Source organism: Oncorhynchus clarkii, chromosome 25 (genome assembly GCF_045791955.1).
Source record: "Oncorhynchus clarkii lewisi isolate Uvic-CL-2024 chromosome 25, UVic_Ocla_1.0, whole genome shotgun sequence".
Classification (NCBI taxonomy): domain Eukaryota; kingdom Metazoa; phylum Chordata; class Actinopteri; order Salmoniformes; family Salmonidae; genus Oncorhynchus; species Oncorhynchus clarkii.
The window spans coordinates 29,450,286-29,471,165 of NC_092171.1; the positions used below are offsets into that span (position 1 = coordinate 29,450,286).

Below are 20,880 nucleotides of genomic sequence, written 5' to 3' on the forward strand. Positions count from 1 at the left end.
AGCTGAAATAAAAGATCCCAGAAATGTTCCATATGCACAAAAAGCTTATTTCTCAATTACATTTTGTGCACAAATGTGTTTAAAAACCTGTTAGTGAGTTGAGGAGGATTTATGTCCGTGATAAAGCCATTTTGTGGGGAAAAATTAATCTGATTGGCTGGGCCTGGCTCCCCCGAAGTGGGTGGGTTTATGCCCTATCAGGCCCACCCATGGCTGCGCCCCTAACCAGTCATGTGAAATTCATAGATTGGGGCCTAACTAATTCATTTAAATTGACTGATTTCCTTATATGAACTGTAACTCAGCAAAATCTTTGAAATTGTTGCAAGCTAGAGCTCCGACTTTCCGAACTGAAGATCACTGACGTCATGATTTGCGCTCGTATTTGACCGAGTTCCCAGTTGTCTTCTGCCGCGTTTAAAACAACTGGGAACTCGGAAAAATACTAGGTCTAGGCCCGAGTTGCCGAGTTGGAATTCCGAGTTGGGTGGCCGTCCTAATCGAATTTTCCCAGTCGGAGCTCGTTTTTTTCCGCACGGAAATCGGAGATTTTCGAGTTCTCGGTTGTTTTGAACGCGACATTGAAAGCACCACGTGAGATCGCGGTAATGAGCGATATAGCAGACATCGAACGAGACTTGCCTGACTGGTCATCCTATGCCCGGTGTGATTGCATAAACAGAAAAGATGGCCGCCTCCGTCCGTGAAAAGCAGGCAGGTCTGTCAATGGTTTAGTTTATTCATTCCTAATCAGCATAGGCTGTCGAATAAAATCGACTATTTTATCTGACCCTAGCTATCTACATGTTGGGGGGAAAACGATCTGCCACGGCGACCAACCAGTTCACGAGAAAAGCAATGCTAAGCTAACTTACTAGCTGGCTAATTAACTTTACAATCGTATTATAAAACAGCAAGAAGTCGGATGGCTAGCCTAAACGTACCTATACTCTTGAATTCACTAGACACTGATGTGGCTGTCATGTTAAGAAACATGAATGCAACGCACTGAATGTGTTGTCGCCGGACACACTGAAATACAGCTAGACAGACTGCTATGTTCCATTTCCCCTCATTAAAAGGTGAATGGGTATCTAACATTAGCTAGTTAACTATTTCACTCATCTAACGATTTCATAATTTCACTCAACATTGAGTGGCAGAAATGGTATAGCAAAGTCCCAGTTACCCCAGACCTGTGCAATGTTTAGTGGGGCAAAAGTGGTGGCTGTAGTAAAAAGTGGTGGCTGGGGCGGCAGGTGGTCTAGTGGTTAGAGCTGAAAGGTTGCAAGATCGAATCCCCTAGCTGACAAGGTACAAATCTGTCGTTCTGCCCCTGGTCAAGGCAGATAACCCACTGTTCCTAGGACGTCACTGACTTGCCTAGTTAAATAAAATAAACTGTCTTATGGGTTCTTCCATGTCCCCAGCTGCCTTGAAGCGCATGCTGAATTTCAATGCTCCTCCTTTGAAAAACACTGCTGCTGAGCCAGTATGGAAGGTGCTGATCTACGACAGGTGTGGCCAGGACATCATCTCCCCTCTACTGGCAGTCAAGGAGCTACGGGACATGGGGATCACGTTGCACTTGTGAGTAGACCTAACTCACAATTTGACATCACTGTTATCTATTAGTCTCCTTCACAAAAGGTACATTTAGAAAAAGCTAAAATCATGATATGCCATGATAAGGCTGTAAAGACATTTAACCTTTTTGTGTAACAACCCATCAACTGGTGAGTCTTTTGGTAATGAAGGAGCTGTGTAGTATATTTCAAAGGACAACAACAGTTTTGAGAAAAGGAATTTGTGTCAATACTGAATTTGTGTCAATACTGAATTGAGCAATTGCAAATAAGTCCAGCACAGCATTGACTTGGTGTCAATCAATAGAGGATACAGTCATCTAGAAAGCTCTTCAATGTATTTTATCTTTCTCTATAGGTTGCTTCATTCAGACAGAGATCCCATCCCCGATGTGCCAGCCATCTATTTTGTGATGCCGACAGAGGAGAACATTGACCGGATATGCCAAGTAAACATCCCTCACTCAGAACTTCAACATGACATCGTCAGATATGTTTAAACGCTGGATAGGCCAGATGATAAGGATAAATGTCTTTGGCCACCGAGTCTATGAATTTGGTGGCTTTGCCCAGATAAAATGATTTGTTGTCCAAATGTAACATCCCAGACATGTAACATCCTACTAGTCAGTATATTGTTCCATTCCGTTGTTTTTTTCTCTCTTTCTCAGGACCTTCGTAGCCAGCTGTATGAGTCTTACTATTTTAACTTCATCTCAGCCATATCTAGAAGTAAACTAGAGGATATTGCCAGTGCAGCTCTCTCAGCCAACGCTATCACACAGGTTACCAAGGTGAGTCTACAACACACTAGTTTACCACTCTGCCAGTCTGCACCTCAAATGGTACCCTATTCCCTATATGCTGCACTACTTTGTGCCTGTAGGGCTCTGGTGAAAAGCAGTGTACTATAAAGGGGGATAGTGTGCAATTTGGGACTCAGGCCCAGTCATTTTCTATAAATCACATCACAGGGTATTTGACAGCCTTTAAGAGTAAGGTCTTTTTTTTTTGCTTTTTTAGGTGTTCGATCAGTATTTGAACTTCATCACACTTGAAGATGATATGTTCATCCTCGGCAATCAAAATAAAGAGTTCATCTCCTACCATGGTAAGTTCATTGGATTCAGAAACGGGGCAAGATTTGATATTGTCAAAATGAAACTAAAGATAACTGTTTTTATTCACATATTACCTTCAGATCGTCTTCTTGATTAGTTGGCATGATTGTATTTGACATCCTGTTTTCCTATTCCCTTTTGATTAGCAATTAACAAGCCAGACATCATGGACACAGAGATGGAGGCCATCATGGATACGATAGTAGACAGTCTCTTCTGCTTTTTTGTCACTCTGGGTGGGTCCTTCAACACACCGTTATCAATGTCACAATACTATTGAGACTCCTGAGAGAACATTGCTTTGGTATTTCAAAATATACGGTGAGATGCATTTACTCAGGTGGCTATACCATTTCTACCTGCTAGATGGCAGCATTACTACCATTTATTACTCACAAGAATCAAAGCCGTACCAAGATAATAGTTATTCTGAGCGAGGAAAGCTGTTTGAAAGTAAAGGGTTTTGTCTGAAAGTGTGACCATATGGATGACACTTTGACAAAACAAACCCACCTTGCAGTCTGTTAAAAGATTCTCAGTTTTATCCTAATGGTGTTCAGCCACCACTAGACTCCAGCACATATAGAGAAGCTCTGCTAAACTCTTCAATGCTCTCTATTGGCAGCTGACAGATGTGTTTTCTTAGGTACAGAGATGATGTATAGAGATGCTCTACTAAACTCTCCAATACTCACTATTTTCAGCTGACAGATTGTTTTCTTAGGTACTGTCCCCATAATCCGCTGTCCAAGAGGGAATGCTGCGGAGATGGTCGCGGTGGTAAGCATCACCCTCCCTCATTTAAAACCATCTGAAGTTTCCTCACCTCAGCCGCTGTCAGGGGCGCAGTCTGTCTGAAAACTCTTTATAATACGTCTTGGCAGTGCAGAGAGGCCTGGGAGAGTACTACCCATTCCCCATAGGCACAGTGAAAGGGGAAATTAGTCATTTGAGGACCACCCCAAATCCAACCACCCCCAGAATCTCAGCATTTGCAGACTGTATTTGCAGGTGGAATGTTGATGCAGTCTGTGGAAGCTGATCCTCCAGGGGCCTTAATGGATGGGTAGAGTGATTCTCCTCTAGTCACACAACACTGCTCTTTGTTCCATGTAGTGCTGTGTTGTGGTGGTGGTCTTAATGCAGGACTGTGTGCTTAGTCTTTATTTGGTTCAGAAGATATAAGGCCTCTTGCCTCGCTAGTTAACAGACTAAAACATCTTAACCCAGTTTCTCTATTTCAGAAACTTGACAAGAAGCTTCGGGAGAACCTGCGAGACGCCAGAAACAGCCTGTTCACTGGGGACAACATGGGGGCCAGCCAGTTCAGGTGGTTCAGGGTGCTGAAGACTAGTAAACTGAGTATGAACCATAAAGAGAGCAGACTAGATGTAGACATTCATCCCATTGTGTACTTTACCATGGAAAGCCTACTCCATTCCATATGACAAACGCATACAATGGCTTCCCACACACACTGTTTCACCATGTCTTTGTTTAACTCTGAGGTGGAAATGTGCTCTCCTGCTGTTCTCTCCAGACCCACTGAACAGTTAGCTAGGCCTTCACTAAGTGGTGGATGAAGATTAAACAGTCATGCCTCCTCTGTGAAAATCTAAGCTGGATCCATTTCAAATCTTCTTTTGTGGTGGAGCATAGAGAGCCTAGTCAGTGGGGAACTCTGGGTACATATGTCATCCTCCGTTTCATCTCTGTCTGTCTCTCTCAGCTTCCAGAGACCCTTATTTGTACTTGCTGACCGCAACCTGGATCTTGCCACCCCCCTCCACCACACATGGACCTACCAGGCCCTCATCCACGACGTGCTGGTAAGACTGACAGGATACAGTAAGAGAGAAAGAGAGGAGCAGATCTGTTTGTTGTTCTCCCACCACAGTGTTATGATGGACTTAACAGACACATCATACACTTTGACAAATCTAAGGGCTTACTAATGAGAAACCTCCACTCTACAGTCTGGACTCATTCCTGGTGAATTGTGTTGGGTGTATGGTATTTTACACTGAGTCTGAACTGGTCTGCTCAGTAGTGTGAATAGGGTATATACAGTACGCCAAGGTGTGTGTGGTTTTTCAAGGTAGCAAACAGATTTAACTTGGAATGTTATTTCTGAGATACTGTAATTACTTTGTGTGTAAGATAAAGAGGAGGGTAAATGGTATGTGCTCAGTGCAATGACATGTGTCAGAGGTCATAAATATTAGTGAGGAACCATTTTCCACCATCTGTGCCTTAAAATGATTTGTGGTGTAGAGTGGACCAACCAGTCTCCTATTCAACCATTGGTTTTCAGCATTGCAGGTCCTTTGTTTTAGCCTCGATATATGTATGACAACGGTTGTTATTTTGAAGGTAGGCTATGATGATGTTAGTAGATATCAATGTTTATTCCCAGAGGTATCTATGGATCAGTATGTTTTCTAATGTTTTGAGTAGAAATATGACCAGACTTCATATCCAATAGGATCTGTGCCAGCCAACAAACACAGAGTAACTAGTGTCTGTACCGGTGTCTGTTTATTTGTGTGTGTCCCAGGACTTCCACCTGAACAGGGTTAGTATGGATGAGTCTGTGGGGTCAGAATCCTCTCCTGCCGGAGCCAGACCCAAGAAGAAGAACAAGAAGAGTTATGACCTCACATCAGCCGACATGTTCTGGCAGAAACACAAGGGCAGGTTTGTATTTGCTATGCAACATTTTTCCAGCAAAATTAAGGCAGTTACACATTTTTGAAAACATTACAATGCATTCACAACAGATTTCACAACATTAAGTGTGTGCCCTCCGGCCCCTTCTCTACTACCACATATCTACAACACAAAATCCACGTGTTCGTGTGTGTATGTTATTGTGTGTTTGTATGCATGTCTGCCTATGTCTGTGCCTATGTTTTTGTTGCTTCACAGTCCCTGCTGTTCCATAAGGTGTGTTATCAGTTCATTTTTTTCTTCTAGATTTTTACTGCTTGCATGAGTTTCTTGACTTGATGTGGAATAGAGTTCCGTTTAGTTATGGCTCTATGTAGTACTGTGCACCTACCCATAGTCTGTCCTGGACTTGGGGACTGTGAAGAGACCTCTGGTCTTGTGGGGTATGCATGGGTGTCCGAGCTGTGTGCCAGTAGTTCAAACCGACAGCTCGGTGCATTCAACATGTCAATACCTCTCACAAATACAAGTAGGGATCTCCTCCACTTTGAGCCAGGAGAGATTGACATATTAATATTAGCTCTCTGCACGTCCAAGGGCCAGCCGTCCTGCCCTGTTCTGAGCCAATTGCAATTTTCCTAAGTCCCTCTGTGGCACCTTTACCACACGACTAAACAGAAGTCCAGGTGCGACAAAACTAGGGCCTGTAGGACCTTCCTTGTTGAAAGTGCTGTTAAGAATGCAGAGTAACTACTGTTGTCAATATGTTTTGACCATGACCGTTTACAATCCAGGGTTACTCCAAGCAGTTTAGTGTCCTCAAATTGCTCAATTTCCACATTCATTCTAAGATTTAGTTTGTCCCAAATACAATGCTTTTTGAAATATTTAAGACTAATTTATTCCTTGCCACCCATTCTGGAACTGACTGCAGCTCTTTGTTAAGTGTTGCAGTCATTACAGTTGCTGATGTGTATAGTGTTGAGTCATCCTCATAGATAGACACACTGGCTTTACTCTTTACGCATGTTGTTAGTAAAGATGGAAAAAAGTAAGGTGCCTAGACAGCTGCCCTGGGGAATTCCTGATTCTACCTGGATTATGTTTGAGAGGCTTCTATTAGAAAACACCCTCTGTGTTCTGTTAGACAGGTAACTCTTTATCCACAATATAGCAGGGGGTGTAAAGCCATACAAGTTTTTCCAGCAACAGACTATGATTGATAATGTCAAAAGCTGCACTGAAGTCTAACAAAACAGCCCCCACAACCTTTGTATCATCAATTTCTCTCAGCCAGTCATCAGTCATTTGTGTAAGTGCTGTGCTTGTTAAATGTCTTTCTATAAAAGCATGCTGAAAGTTTGTCAATTTATATTGTATCTGGTCAAACACAATTTTTTTCAAAAGTTTACTAAGGGTTGGTAAAAGGCTGATTGGTTGGCTATTTGAGCCAGTAAAGGGGGCTTGACTATGCTTAGGTAAGGGAATAACTTTTGCTTCCTTCCAGGCCTGAGGGCTCACACTTTCTAGTAGGTTTAAATTGAAGGTATGGCAAATAGGAGTGTCAATATCATCCGCTATTATCCTCAGTCATTTTTCGTCCAAGTTGTCAGACCCAGGTGGCTTGTCATTGTTGATAGACAATTTTTCTTCCACACTTACTTTACGGAATTCAAAATTACAATGCTTGTCTTTCATAATTTCGTCAGATATACTTGGATGTGTCGTGTCAGCGTTTGTTGCTGGCATGTCATGTCTAAGTTTGTTAATCTTGCTAATGAAAAAATCATTCAAGTAGTTGGCAATATCAGTGGGTTTAGTGATGGATGAGCCATCTGATTCAATGAATGATGGAGCGGAGTTTGCCTTTTTGCCCAAAATTTAATTTAAGATGCTCCAATGCTTTTTAGTATCATTCTTTGTTTCATAGTGTAGTTTGTTTTATTCAGTTTAGTCACATGATTTCTCAATTTACAGTACGTTTGCCAATTACTTGTACAGCCAGACTTATTTTGCCTAATCCTTCTCAACCATACAATTTTTCAATTCCTCATCAATCTATGGGGATTTAAGTTATTACAGTCATTTTCTTAATGTATGCATCCTTATTAGTAACTGGGATAAGACATTTCATGAATGTGTCAAGTGCAGCGTCTGGTTGCTCATCATTACACACCATGGACCAACACATATTCTTTACATCAACAACATAGTAATCACTACAAAACTTGTTGTATGACCTCTTACACACTATATTAGGCCCAGCTTTCTAGATATGGCTACAATATTGTGATCACTACATCCAATGGATTTGGATACTTCTTTCAAACACATTTCTGCAGATTTAGTAAAGATGTGATCAACACATGTTGATTATTTCAATCTTGTGCTGTTTAACTACCCTGGTAGGTTGATTGATAACCTGAACCAGCTTGCAGGCACTAGTTTCAGTTTGAAGCTTTCTTAGGAACTCGTGATCAATTACTGATTTAGAAGGTAGTCTGCAGGGGATGCTTTATAACTCGGTAGAAACAATCTATTTGGAGCATTGCCATAGTGAAGTTATTCTTGCCTGAGAGGTCGTTTTGACTCTTCCAGCCCGTTCCCAGAGGTGGCTGAGTCTGTACAGGAGGAGTTAGACACATACCGAGCCCAAGAGGATGAGGTGAAACGCCTCAAGAGCATCATGGTAAGCGTGGCACACAGGTGGTTTTATAGAGCTGTTCAACAAAGTAGTCTCACTGAAAATATTAAGACGACACTCACACTTGCATATTCCCCACTAAAATAACTTTAATTTTCTTCTCCAGGGTTTGGAGGGTGAGGATGAGGGACCCATTAGTAGTATTAGTATGTCAGACAACACCGCAAAACTTACCTCAGCTGTCAGGTAAGCATCAATGTAGAATATACAGGATTTATCATTATTATTATTTATTCATAACGGCACCATTATTGACAGTTCTCTCAGTCCGTACCAAACTGTGTTTCCTCTAACAGCTCTCTGCCAGAACTTCTGGAGAAGAAGAGGCTGATTGACCTCCACACTAATGTAGCCACTGCCGTTCTGGATCACATTAAGGTCAGTGTTTAGCACTGTCTTGGCCAGACAGGGTGTTCTCTGTGTCTAGAGAGAGAGGGTTCTCTTTATGTCCACAGTGAACAGCGTCCCATTAACACTATTCTCAGATATTGTACACATATGGAAGACTGTTGTGCTGTGCAATCGCAGTTCTACTATCTCATATAAAGTTACTACATCTGTCAAAGGGTTGCCTAAAAATCTTCTTGAACTAATCTACACCTTATGGGATGTATCCACAGAGCCGTAAACTAGATGTGTACTTTGAGTACGAGGAGAAGCTGATGAGCAAATCCACCCTGGAGGAGTCTTTACTGGACATAATCAGTGACCCTGACGGTAGATGTACCACTGTGCTTATCTTACCCTGACGGTAGATGTGCCTCTGTGCTTATCTTACCCTGACGGTAGATGTGCCTCTGTGCTTATCTTACCCTGACGGTAGATGTGCCTCTGTCATTATCTTACCCTGACGGTAGATGTACCTCTGTGCTTATCTTACCCTGACGGTAGATGTGCCACTGTGCTTATCTTACCCTGACGGTAGATGTGCCACTGTGCTTATCTTACCCTGACGGTAGATGTACCTCTGTGCTTATCTTACCCTGACGGTAGATGTGCCTCTGTGCTTATCTTACCCTGACGGTAGATGTGCCACTGTGCTTATCTTACCCTGACGGTAGATGTGCCACTGTGCTTATCTTACCCTGACGGTAGATGTGCCACTGTGCTTATCTTACCCTGACGGTAGATGTGCCACTGTGCTTATCTTACCCTGACGGTAGATGTGCCACTGTGCTTATCTTACCCTGACGGTAGATGTGCCACTGTGCTTATCTTACCCTGACGGTAGATGTGCCACTGTGCTTATCTTACCCTGACGGTAGATGTGCCTCTGTGCTTATCTTACCCTGACGGTAGATGTGCCACTGTGCTTATCTTACCCTGACGGTAGATGTGCCACTGTGCTTATCTTACCCTGACGGTAGATGTGCCACTGTGCTTATCTTACCCTGACGGTAGATGTGCCACTGTGCTTATCTTACCCTGACGGTAGATGTGCCACTGTGCTTATCTTACCCTGACGGTAGATGTGCCTCTGTGCTTATCTTACCCTGACGGTAGATGTGCCTCTGTGCTTATCTTACCCTGACGGTAGATGTGCCTCTGTGCTTATCTTACCCTGACGGTAGATGTGCCTCTGTGCTTATCTTACCCTGACGGTAGATGTGCCTCTGTGCTTATCTTACCCTGACGGTAGATGTGCCTCTGTGCTTATCTTGGCCAGAAATTACATGCATCATGCATATGTGTGCTACTTTGTCAAGGGTTGGAAGTACCTGAGATGCCTGTTTTGAAGGTTTGGCAAACAACAGTTTTTCTCTTTGTAACAGCGGGAACACCGGAGGACAAGATGAGACTCTTTCTGATTTTCTACATCACAGCCCTGCAGCCCACTTCAGAGGTGAGGCCTGGGCCCCTTCTATCCCTACCCTTAACCCCTCCTATCCCTTACCCTAACGGTCTAAGCCTAAACTCTGTCCCTATCAAAAACATACTAGACTCCCATCACACGTTCTGTCCCCATCAAATGCATGCCAAACTAGACTCTATCACAGGTCAGGGGAGGACCCACAGGATGCAGGCCCCTCTGTTCGGGAACTCTATGCTGATCCACTGCAGTCATATCAGTATCATGTCCAATGGACCAAAACAACACACTAGCAACCTGAATGGAGACACTTTGTGGTTTCACTGTAGAAATCTTAACAAAAACACAATACACACTTTGAAAAACCTTGGGCTTGGCTTTGATTTAATTATGTTGAACACCATTAAGCAAAACACCAATTCCCAACATTTTCATTTTTGATATGCTTTTCTTCTGACAACATTCAAAATCTTTATTGTTCGATATGACGCATGTAGAGGCAGATTCTAGGAACATTGAAACCCTTTGAAGCCGCGGCCAAACATCATTACTCCAGAAATCCAATAATGCTAGCCTGTTCTATTCTGGGCATCTCAAGGCCCTCTGTATAGGAGACCTTCCGGCTCTCCACAATGACTGGGGGTTCTACGTCCCACCTGTTCTCTTCAGTGAGATTAGGGCTGATCTAGGATCAGTTGCTCACCCCTGTCCGTATAACCTTATTCACTATCATCTAAAAGACACAACTGATCCCAGAACAGCACTTCTACTCTGAGGCGCTTTGTTAATATGGGCCCAGGTTTCTGGCTGCGGCTGCAGGCTGGTAACAGTGTTAGGATCAGGCTGTCCTGGAGAATCATGTTGATCAATGGTCTCCCTAACAGCCCTTCTCCTCTGAGACACCATGCTGTTCCCTGGCCTGACAGCTGAAGTCAAGCAGGAAATCGTTTTCTACCACTAATGTCTATGGTATTTCTCCTTTCGTCTCTGTCCCCATGAACCTGAACCCTCCCTGGGTAGATTATCACCATGGGATTACCCTCTCCGGTTCATCCGTCCACTCCTGCTCTTAAGGTTATTTGTTTTCCCTGGCAGATGTGGTGTAACATGGTACATTAAACAGTCTCTGCCGTCATTCCATACTATAAAGATGATGCCACCACACCCATCACACTTGGCCTCACACTCTGTTTATGAACAATGGGTGTCGATCCTTTCGGGGTACTTGACCTTGAATCCCTGCTCGATCACTTGTATGTTTTACCTTGTCGAAAACAGGCATTCTTTATGTTCTTTGATGTAGACTGATCTGGACCAATACAAGAAGGCTCTGCTAGACACAGGCTGTGACCTGTCCCCTGTCAACTACATCAAGCAGTGGAAGTAAGTTGGTCCATCATTATGTTTCATACATACAGAATAAAACAGTTAAACACAACAGTTAACCACATTTTGTTTTAGACAACAAGCTACTTATATATTGTCTCTTTTTTTTCAGGGCTTTCACTAAGATTGCTGCCACACCATCTAACTATGGGAACAGCGGTGTAAAACCTATGGGGTAAGAGAGAGAGTGTGACCCTTTCCATAGACCACAGTTTTAATCATTATTTAACCAGATAAGTTATTGAGAACACATTTTTTATTTTTCAATAACAACATAATCCATGCTAGTTCCATATTCCTAACCCCCGTGTTGACACTCTCCTAACCCCCGTGTTGACACTCTCCTAACCCCCGTGTTGACACGGTCTTCCTGTCTCTGTCTCACAGCCTCTTCTCTAGGGTGATGAACTCTGGCTCCCAGTTTGTCATGGAGGGGGTGAAGCACCTGGTGCTCAAACAGCATGTAAGTAGCTCTACACAGAGAGAGAGACACACACAGAGGGAGAAATACACACACATACACACACACACACACACACACACAGAGGGAGAAATACACACACACACACACACACACACACACACACACACACAGAGGGAGAAATACACACACACACACACACACACACACAGAGGGAGAAATACACACACAAACACACACACACACACACACACACACACACACACACAGGGGGAGAAATACAAACACACACACACACACACACAAAGGGAGAAATACACACACAAACACACACACACAGAAACACACAGGATGAGTAGGAAGATACCGAATGTCTCCTAATCTTACTCCTGCTGAGGCTGGCTGGCTGGCTGAGAGACTGGCTGGCTGGCTGAGAGGCTGGCTGGCTGGCTGAGAGGCTGGCTGGCTGGCTGAGAGGCTGGCTGGCTGGCTGAGAGGCTGGCTGGCTGGCTGAGAGGCTGGCTGGCTGGCTGAGAGGCTGGCTGGCTGGCTGAGAGGCTGACTGGCTGGCTGAGAGGCTGACTGGCTGGCTGAGAGGCTGACTGGCTGGCTGAGAGGCTGACTGGCTGGCTGAGAGGCTGGCTGGCTGGCTGAGAGGCTGACTGGCTGGCTGAGAGGCTGGCTGGCTGGCTGAGAGGCTGGCTGGCTGGCTGAGAGGCTGGCTGGCTGGCTGAGAGGCTGGCTGGCTGGCTGAGAGACTGGCTGGCTGGCTGAGAGACTGGCTGGCTGGCTGAGAGACTGGCTGGCTGGCTGAGAGACTGGCTGGCTGGCTGAGAGACTGGCTGGCTGAGAGACTGGCTGAGAGACTGGCTGAGAGGCTGGCTGAGAGGCTGGCTGAGAGGCTGGCTGAGAGGCTGGCTGGCTGAGAGGCTGGCTGGCTGAGAGGCTGGCTGGCTGACTGGCTGAGAGGCTGACTGAGAGACTGGCTGGCTGACTGAGAGACTGGCTGGCTGGCTGAGAGACTGGCTGGCTGGCTGAGAGACTGGCTGGCTGGCTGAGAGACTGGCTGGCTGGCTGAGAGACTGGCTGGCTGGCTGAGAGACTGGCTGGCTGGCTGAGAGGCTGGCTGGCTGGCTGAGAGGCTGGCTGGCTGGCTGAGAGGCTGGCTGGCTGGCTGAGAGGCTGGCTGGCTGGCTGAGAGGCTGGCTGGCTGGCTGAGAGGCTGGCTGGCTGGCTGAGAGGCTGGCTGAGACACTGGCTGGCTGGCTGAGACACTGGCTGGCTGGCTGGCTGAGACACTGGCTGGCTGGCTGGCTGGCTGGCTGGCTGGCTGGCTGAGAGACTGGCTGGCTGGCTGGCTGGCTGAGAGACTGGCTGGCTGGCTGAGAGACTGGCTGGCTGGCTGGCTGAGAGACTGGCTGAGAGGCTGGCTGAGAGCCTGGCTGGCTTGAGAGGCTGGCTGAGAGCCTGGCTGGCTTGAGAGGCTGGCTGAGAGCCTGGCTGGCTTGAGAGGCTGGCTGAGAGCCTGGCTGGCTTGAGAGGCTGGCTGAGAGCCTGGCTGGCTTGAGAGGCTGGCTGAGAGCCTGGCTGGCTTGAGAGGCTGGCTGAGAGCCTGGCTGGCTGAGAGGCTGGCTGAGAGACTGGCTGGCTGGCTGGCTGGCTGGCTGGCTGGCTGGCTGAGAGACTGAGAATGATGGCCGGCTGGCCGAGGGAGAGGCTGGCTGACCGAGAATGCTGGCCGGCTGGCCGAGGGAGAGGCTGGCCGAGGAGCGCTCTCATTATGATACTGTCTGTATGTGTGTCCAGATGTCAATTGGTTTTGATGGGAAGGTTTTTCCTGGAGACATGTATGATAATTATCTCACTTAGCTGCTATGTTAGTCAGTCTGTAATGAATGATATCATCCGGTGAGCAGAACAGAGTTTGAACGAGTTTCTCTTTCAGAACCTGCCCGTCACACGTATCCTGGACAACCTGATGGAGATGAAGTCCAACCCGGTGAGTCTCCTCCTCTTTTATTCCCTCCTCTCCTTCTCTCTTCCCTCCTCTGTTCCCTCTCTCTTGTGGACATTCCTCTATGTATTTGTGTTGCATCGTCACATTCAGGAGGGAAGCATGCTCATAATACAGTAGCAAAAAGATGGACAACCTGATTGGAGGCTCATGTATGCAGTCTGAGACCTCTCCAATCATGCTTCTATTCTGTTCAGATCACTTCTGACTGGATATGTGGAGAAACTATTCATCACTATTTGTGAAGAATTACTTTTTTAGATACTTAAGCTACTTTGCAAAATGGGGAGGGAGAGAGGGGTATTGTCTGATCTGAATGAGTTAAATGTGTCTCACAGGATCCATCCTGCTTGTACAGGAGCTGTGGTTACTAAGAGGAATTGGGTGACCTCTAAGCAATGGAAGGAATTGAGGGTTTCTAGAATTGAGTTTGGTGTACTGATGATATATGATCTGCAGGAGACAGATGACTACAGATACTTTGATCCCAAGATGCTGCGTGGCAGTGAGAGGTAAGACTCCATAACGAAGTCCAAAGATAGCAGTTACTTAGCTAAGGCCTATACATTTTCTGTCTGCAAGATGTTTCTAACACTCCTGCCTTCCAACCAGCTCCATCCCAAGGAACAAGAACCCGTTTCAAGAGGTGAGTCCTGCCATGGTCAGCAGAAAGAGACACACAAATAGAACCTCCATGCCCAGTAACTGCTGTGGCCCTGAGTACCCTGGACGGTCCTGGCCCTTAGCCTTGCCTGACTGTGTGAAGGGTAGAGCACTAATCTCATCTGTGTGTCCTGACCTGAATCTAGCAGCCTGATGTAGCATTACGGTATCAAAATGAGACTTTCTCTCCTATTTTAGGCTATCGTCTTCATGGTGGGAGGAGGGAACTACGTAGAATATCAAAACCTGGTGGACTACACAAAGGTAGCTTCTTATTACTCTAAATCGGTTTGTTTTTCAAGAACCTCTTCATATATCCAGGTGAGTTTTTATTGAACAATGTGTATTTTGTGGTACCCTTTTTAGGCAAAGCCAGGGAAGAGGGTGCTGTACGGATGCAGTGAGCTCTTCAATGCAGGACAGTTCATCAAGCAGGTAGGAGGACCAACAGCCTTTTAAAAAATGCAATAATAATAATATTGCTAATTATGTATAATTGATCATTATCATTTGATAATATCATGATATTTATCAACAGTAATCATTAACAAGCCCAAAACATAATATGAAATTATGACATATTGTGGGTTTGTTAAATAACCTACTCTGCTTAATTGATCTCAGATTTCTTGTTTTGACTATTTCTCCATGCTTATCTCCACAGCTGTCCTCACTCGGCCAAAAGTAAAAACAAGAAAATATATGAACATTTTATTTTCTTCAATTCCATTTCTCCTAAATACTCAAGACCTCCCGAATCATACTGTAGAATCTTACCTCTAGGTTCTCTCTCTGATATTCCATGTATTTTATCATGTGTACTGTACTTACATTGTTTGTTTACCTAATTATCTTTACACTCTCAACAAATAAAGATTAACAGTCTTACTCAGCACTGCTGTGATGTCTAGTGTTTGTACCAGGGTTTTCCAACTTGTCCTTTGTTTCATCTTATTCTAGATCAGAACAGGGTGTTTTAGCAGAGACTTCAGGATTATTATTTTAAAAGTCTACATATAGCCCCGTTAGTCTGTTCCCCTTGGGCCATTTTGGAGCTGAACTCCTCAACCAAGCAGGATCAAGGGATTAGGCTAATAATGTATGAAAGACACAGCCATTCCTGTTCTCTCAGCCTCAGTCTATTGCTGTACACCTGCCTGCTGCTGGCTGGCTGGCCACATAGACATGGTGATCCTGTGGAGAGACAAGAGAACGCCACCATCCACCTGAGCGGTCTCTGGGACACCACTCACTTCACCTGTCTTTAATCAGAACAACACTGGGCTCTTCAGACGTGTGTGTGTGGTTGAAATGAGACCGTTGTGAAAGTTTGGATCTTAGCCTAGTGGCACTCAGATGACAAGGGTGCTGATGGAGAACACCATTATATCCCTTCCTAATGTAACTGTCTACAGTGTGTCAGCCAAGGAGGAGACTGCCATTGTTGATACTAGGTAATTATTCTAATGTTTACCTTGTAAAACTGCTATAGAGCTACACTGTTGATAATATAGAAAAGACAACTTTCACAAAATAAATACATGGTGAATCTTGAGTGTACTTGTATTCTGATAGCATTGCGAGTTGTCTTCATGGATACGGTTTAATTGGGATGTATTTTATTTCCATTTCCAGGGTGGCTCTCCTGGCTAGGTAATAGAGTGATGATTTGTTATTGAAGTGTCTCGCTTTGAGGAAAACACAGGGCCACTGACACGGCCCGCTACCAAAGCCTATGGCCTCTCCTCTGTGGCCAACATGAGTTAAACATGTTAACCCTCGCAATGCTGCTGTCCAAGACTATCCCTATCCATGTCCTCAGAGCATGCGCAGACCAGCTGGCTGGTGTGTTTATGGACATATTCAATCTCTCCCTATCCAAGTCTGCTGTACCCACTTGTTTCATGTTGTCCACCGTTGTTCCTGTACCCAAGAAAGTGAAGGTAGCTGAGCTAAATGACTCGCCCTGTAGCACTTCTGTCATCATGAAGTGCTTTGAGAGATCATGAAGTGCTTTTGAGAGACGACGCAATCGCAATCACACTGCCCTATCCCATCTGAACAAGAGGAATACCTATGTAAGAATGCTGTTCATTGTCTACAGCTCAGCATTTAACACCATAATACCCTCCAAACTCGTCATTAAGCTCGAGACCCTGGGTCTCGACCTCGCCCTATGCAACTGGGTCCTGCACTTTCTGACTGGCTGCCCCCAGGTGGTGAAGGTAGGAAACAACATCTCCGCCCCACTGATCCTCAACACTGGGGCCCACAAGGGTGTGTTCTCAGCCCTCTTCTGTACTCCCTGTTCACCCACGACTGCGTCGCCATGCACGCCTCCAACTCAATCATCAAGTTTGCAGGCGACACTACAGTGGTAGGCTTGATTACAAACAATGACGAGACGGCCTACAGGGAGGAGGTGAGGGCCCTCGGAGTGTGGTGTCAGGAAAATAACCTCTCACTCAATGTCAACAAAACAAAGGAGATTATCGTGGACTTCAGGAAACCGCAGAGGGAGCACCCTTCTATCCACATCGATGGAACAGTAGTGGAGAAGGTGGATAGTTTTAAGTTCCTGGGCGTACACATCAACGACAAACTGAAATGGTCCACCCACACAGACAGTGTGGTGAAGAAGGCGCAACAGCGCCTCTTCAACCTCAGGAGGCTGAAGAAATTTGTCTTGTCACCTATAACACTCTCAAACTTTTACAGATGCAGACTCGAGAACATCTTATCGGGCTGTGTCACCACCTGGTACGACAACTGCACCGCCCTCAATCGAAAGACTTTCCAGAGGGTGGTGCGGTCTGCACAACACATCACCGGGGGCAAACTACCTGCCCTCCAGGACACCTACAGCACCCGATGTCACAGGAATGCCAAAAAGATCATTAAGGACAACAACCACCCGAGCCACTGCCTGTTCACCCCGGTCAGTACAGGTGCATCAAAGCAGGGAACGAGAGACTGAAAAACAGCTTCTATCTCAAGGCCATCAGGCTGTTAAACAGCCATCACTAACATAGAGAGGCTGCTGCAACATACTGACTCAAATCTCTAGCCACTTTAATAAATGGACTTTAAAATGGTATCACTAGTCACTTTAAATAACGCCACTTTAATAATATTTACATATCCTACATTACTCATCTCATATGTACAGTATTTACTGTTCTATACCATCTACTGCATCTTGCCAATGCCGTTCGGCCATCGCTCATCCATATATTTATATGTACATATTCTTATTCATCCCTTACATTTGTGTGTATTAGGCAGTTGTGAATTTGTTAGATATTACTGCATTGTCGGAACTAGAAGCACAAGCATTTCGCTACACTCGCATTAACATCTGCTAACCATGTGTATGTGACCAATACAATTAGATTAGATGTTTCAGATGACCTATATGGCCCTCTGATGTTTCTAATGCTAGTTATAGTTGCAGTGTTTTAATAGTGGTTTTGTGTATTACTAGACAGAAGTTGATATGCTGACCCTCTTGTTAGGAGACAGGGTTGTGGTTAATTCCACAAATTCAATTCCTGTAAATTCCATTGAATTAAATTCTAATTCCAGGTCAGTCTTTGAATTCTGAGAATTCAATTCCTCTCAATTCCAATGTTCAGTAAATTACAATAATTAAATTCCCAATCAATATTATACCAACCCAACAATTCCATAAATGTAAATGAAATTCCTTCAGGCTGATAATGTCACTGTTCAGACAAACTAGCTGTACTGGAAATGTAGAATACAGGTAGAAATGATTTAAAACAAATCCTGCAGTCAATTTTTTATAAGTGTATTAATTCCATCAACTGTGAAATGTACAATTTCAATTCCAATTTAGTTCCAGTTCAAACAGACGGAACTAAATGTAATTGAACCAAACCCTGTTAGTAGTTGTTCTAAAACCTTGAATGAGGTTCAAGATCACTTCATAGATTGACAAGGAACCCAGATCTTAACAAGGAGTTCATCTGTGAATATGAAAACAAAACTACATTCTAGCTCCACATATTATCAAATCAATCCCTCAGTAGACTACTGTTACCGTCTCTATCCAGGACTCCCAGCATTCTACTTGACAGACAATTGAATAAACGACAGAAAGAAAAACATCACATTCCACCAGAGAAGAATGTGTTTTTATCCTGCAGTAGTCCGTCTACCTGGCTTGTAGAGTCTGGTTAGTGGGTGATGACAAAACCCGGTTTGGAAGGATTCCTCCCTCCACAGGCTGGCAGAGAGTTGCAGGCACTTCATCCTAATGTAAAAGTGTGTGGATGTAGGTGTACGTGCCTGTCTGCCAGGTGGATGGTTTCCCGATCCTGCTCTTTGTGCTCATAAGCATCAACACACTGACAGCTATCAGTGTCATTCGTTACAACAAGGGATGCCAGCCTAGCCATGGTATGTGGTCTATGCTGTGACCCTGCCAAGGTTGCGGGCCAGGGGGTGTGGTCCAGGTTCTCATGGCAGTGCACCCTGGGTCAATGTCAGCCACTCTAAACCCCATTATCTGCTGCTCCTGGTCAAGGCCTTAAGCTGTTCAGTGCTCCCGGACTGCCGGTGGGCAGGTTGGCTTGATGGCACAGATCAGATGGGACTATTATTATTAGAGAGAATCAGATTATTATCTTAGTTGTAGTCATTGTTTTTTGTGAAATCAGGATAGCTGCAGGATTGGGTACATACTACACACTGGTCAATGCTGTTGGATTCAAAGTACTAAGCCAATTTGGGTCGACTGATGGCCTGCTCTTTTAGCTATACACTGCTTTGATTTCATTTACATTTTAGTCCAATGCAGAGTTATATCTTCTCATCTTCAGAAGGTATTAGTTAGGTCAGTGTTTGTGGCTATTCATGTGTAGTGTGTATTATACCAACTCCTCTCCTAGGTGTCTGATCCTGTGTTCAGCCTTCCTGATGTTCTGGTCTCCCAACAAGTTCATCTCAATGTGGCCTCCTCTCCACAACATCCTGGCCAAACTGTTCGCTAAGTCAGCCAGCTTCTACAACCCCTTCATCTAGCTGGGCATGAGCTCCAAGTTCAGACACAACCTCAGGGCACTGTTCTGCACTCTCTCTCTCTCTCTCTGTCTGTTAACTCTCTCTCTGTGTGTGTCTGTTCTCTCTGTGTGTGTCTGTTCTCTCTCTCTCTCTCTCTCTCTCTCTCTCGGTGTGCCTGTTCTCTCTCTCTCTCTCTCTCTCTCTCTCTCTCTCTCTTGGTGTGTCTGTTCTCTCTCTCTCTCGGTGTGTCTGTTCTCTCTCTCTGTCTCTCTCTCGGTGTGTCTGTTCTCTCTCTCGGTCTCTCTCTCGGTGTGTCTGTTCTCTCTCTCTGTCTCTCTCTCGGTGTGTCTGTTCTCTCTCTCTGTCTCTCTCTCGGTGTGTCTGTTCTCTCTCTCTCTCTCTCTCTCTCTGTGTGTCTGTTCTCTCTCTCTCTCTCTCTCTCTCTCTCTCTCTCTCTCTCTCACTCTCTATCTCTGTGTGTTCTCTCTCTCTCTCGCGCAGCTCTGTCTCTCTCTCGCACAGCTCTGTCTCAGGTTCTGCTATTGTGCAGTGGTTGCATAGCCTTTCCTCTACAGGGAGCCAGGTTTTCCTGTGTCTACCCTTCTGAATGGCAAGGCTGTGCTCACTGACCCTGGACTTTGTCAAGGTTTTTCTAAGGTTTTGATCAGTAACCATGGTTAAATATTTAGCCACGGTGTACTGTTGATTTACGGCCAGATAGCACTGCATTTTTCTTTGTGCTTGTGTTTCCCAATAAGCAATGTAGTTTTGTTTTGACTGTGTTGTAATTTGGTTTATTCTGATTGATTGGATGTTCTGGTCCTGAGGCTTCAGTGTGTTAGTAGAACAATTTTGTGAACTCAGCCCCAGGACCAGCTGGATGAAGGGACTCTTTTCTTTGCTCAGCTCTTGGCATTGCAGGGCTTGGTAATGATATGAGAGGGGGTCACTGTATTTTAGATGTTTCCAAAACTTTATTGCTTTTTTGAGTTTTTATTATTAGTGGATATTGGCCTAATTCTGCCCTGCATGCATTGTTTGTAGTTTTCCTCTGGACATGTAGGATAATCTTACAGAACTCTGCATGCAGGGTTTCAATGGGGTGTTTGTCCCATTTGATGAAATCTTGTTTTGCAAGTGGACCCCACACCTCGTTGCCATAAAGTGCAATTGGTTCAATGACATATTCAATTAGTTTTAGCCAAAGTTTAGTAGGTATTTCAATTTGAATTAGCTTTTTAATGGTGTAGAATGCCCTGCGTGCTTTCTCTCTCAGTTCATTTACTGCCTCATTAAGGTGTCCAGTTGAGCTTATTTTAAAACCTAAGTAATAGTAGTCTGTGCAGTACTCTATATATTTTGTACCAATTGGGAACTTTGGTCTAATTCCCTGAGATCTGAACCTTCTCTAGAAAATCATTATTTTAGTCTTTTTGGGGTTACTGCCAGGGCCCAGGTCTGGCAGTACTGCTGTAGCAGG

At 44.8% G+C, this 20,880-nt stretch overlaps 1 protein-coding gene across 2 annotated transcripts; it reads left to right on the top strand.

Moving 5' to 3' along the window:
• The first annotated feature begins 183 nt into the window (after positions 1 to 183).
• Positions 184 to 15,268, top strand: LOC139383350 (sec1 family domain-containing protein 1-like). 2 transcript variants are annotated; one of them, XM_071127857.1, is made up of 24 exons: positions 184 to 718; positions 1,431 to 1,590; positions 1,945 to 2,035; positions 2,258 to 2,380; positions 2,610 to 2,697; positions 2,854 to 2,943; positions 3,432 to 3,487; positions 3,952 to 4,037; positions 4,437 to 4,536; positions 5,265 to 5,404; positions 7,976 to 8,066; positions 8,188 to 8,267; positions 8,378 to 8,459; positions 8,702 to 8,798; positions 9,854 to 9,924; positions 11,195 to 11,274; positions 11,390 to 11,452; positions 11,665 to 11,740; positions 13,644 to 13,697; positions 14,172 to 14,224; positions 14,325 to 14,358; positions 14,574 to 14,639; positions 14,742 to 14,810; positions 15,040 to 15,268. In XM_071127857.1, exons 1-24 carry the CDS (start codon positions 688 to 690, stop codon positions 15,061 to 15,063), a joined length of 1,905 nt encoding a protein of 634 aa, XP_070983958.1. In that variant the 5' UTR covers positions 184 to 687; the 3' UTR covers positions 15,064 to 15,268. The 2 variants fall into 2 exon arrangements, with proteins under 2 accessions (XP_070983958.1, XP_070983959.1); XM_071127858.1 differs by lacking the exons at positions 14,325 to 14,358; positions 14,574 to 14,639; positions 14,742 to 14,810; positions 15,040 to 15,268 and having other exon boundaries at positions 416 to 718; positions 14,051 to 14,172.
• Positions 15,269 to 20,880: the final 5,612 nt, after the last annotated feature.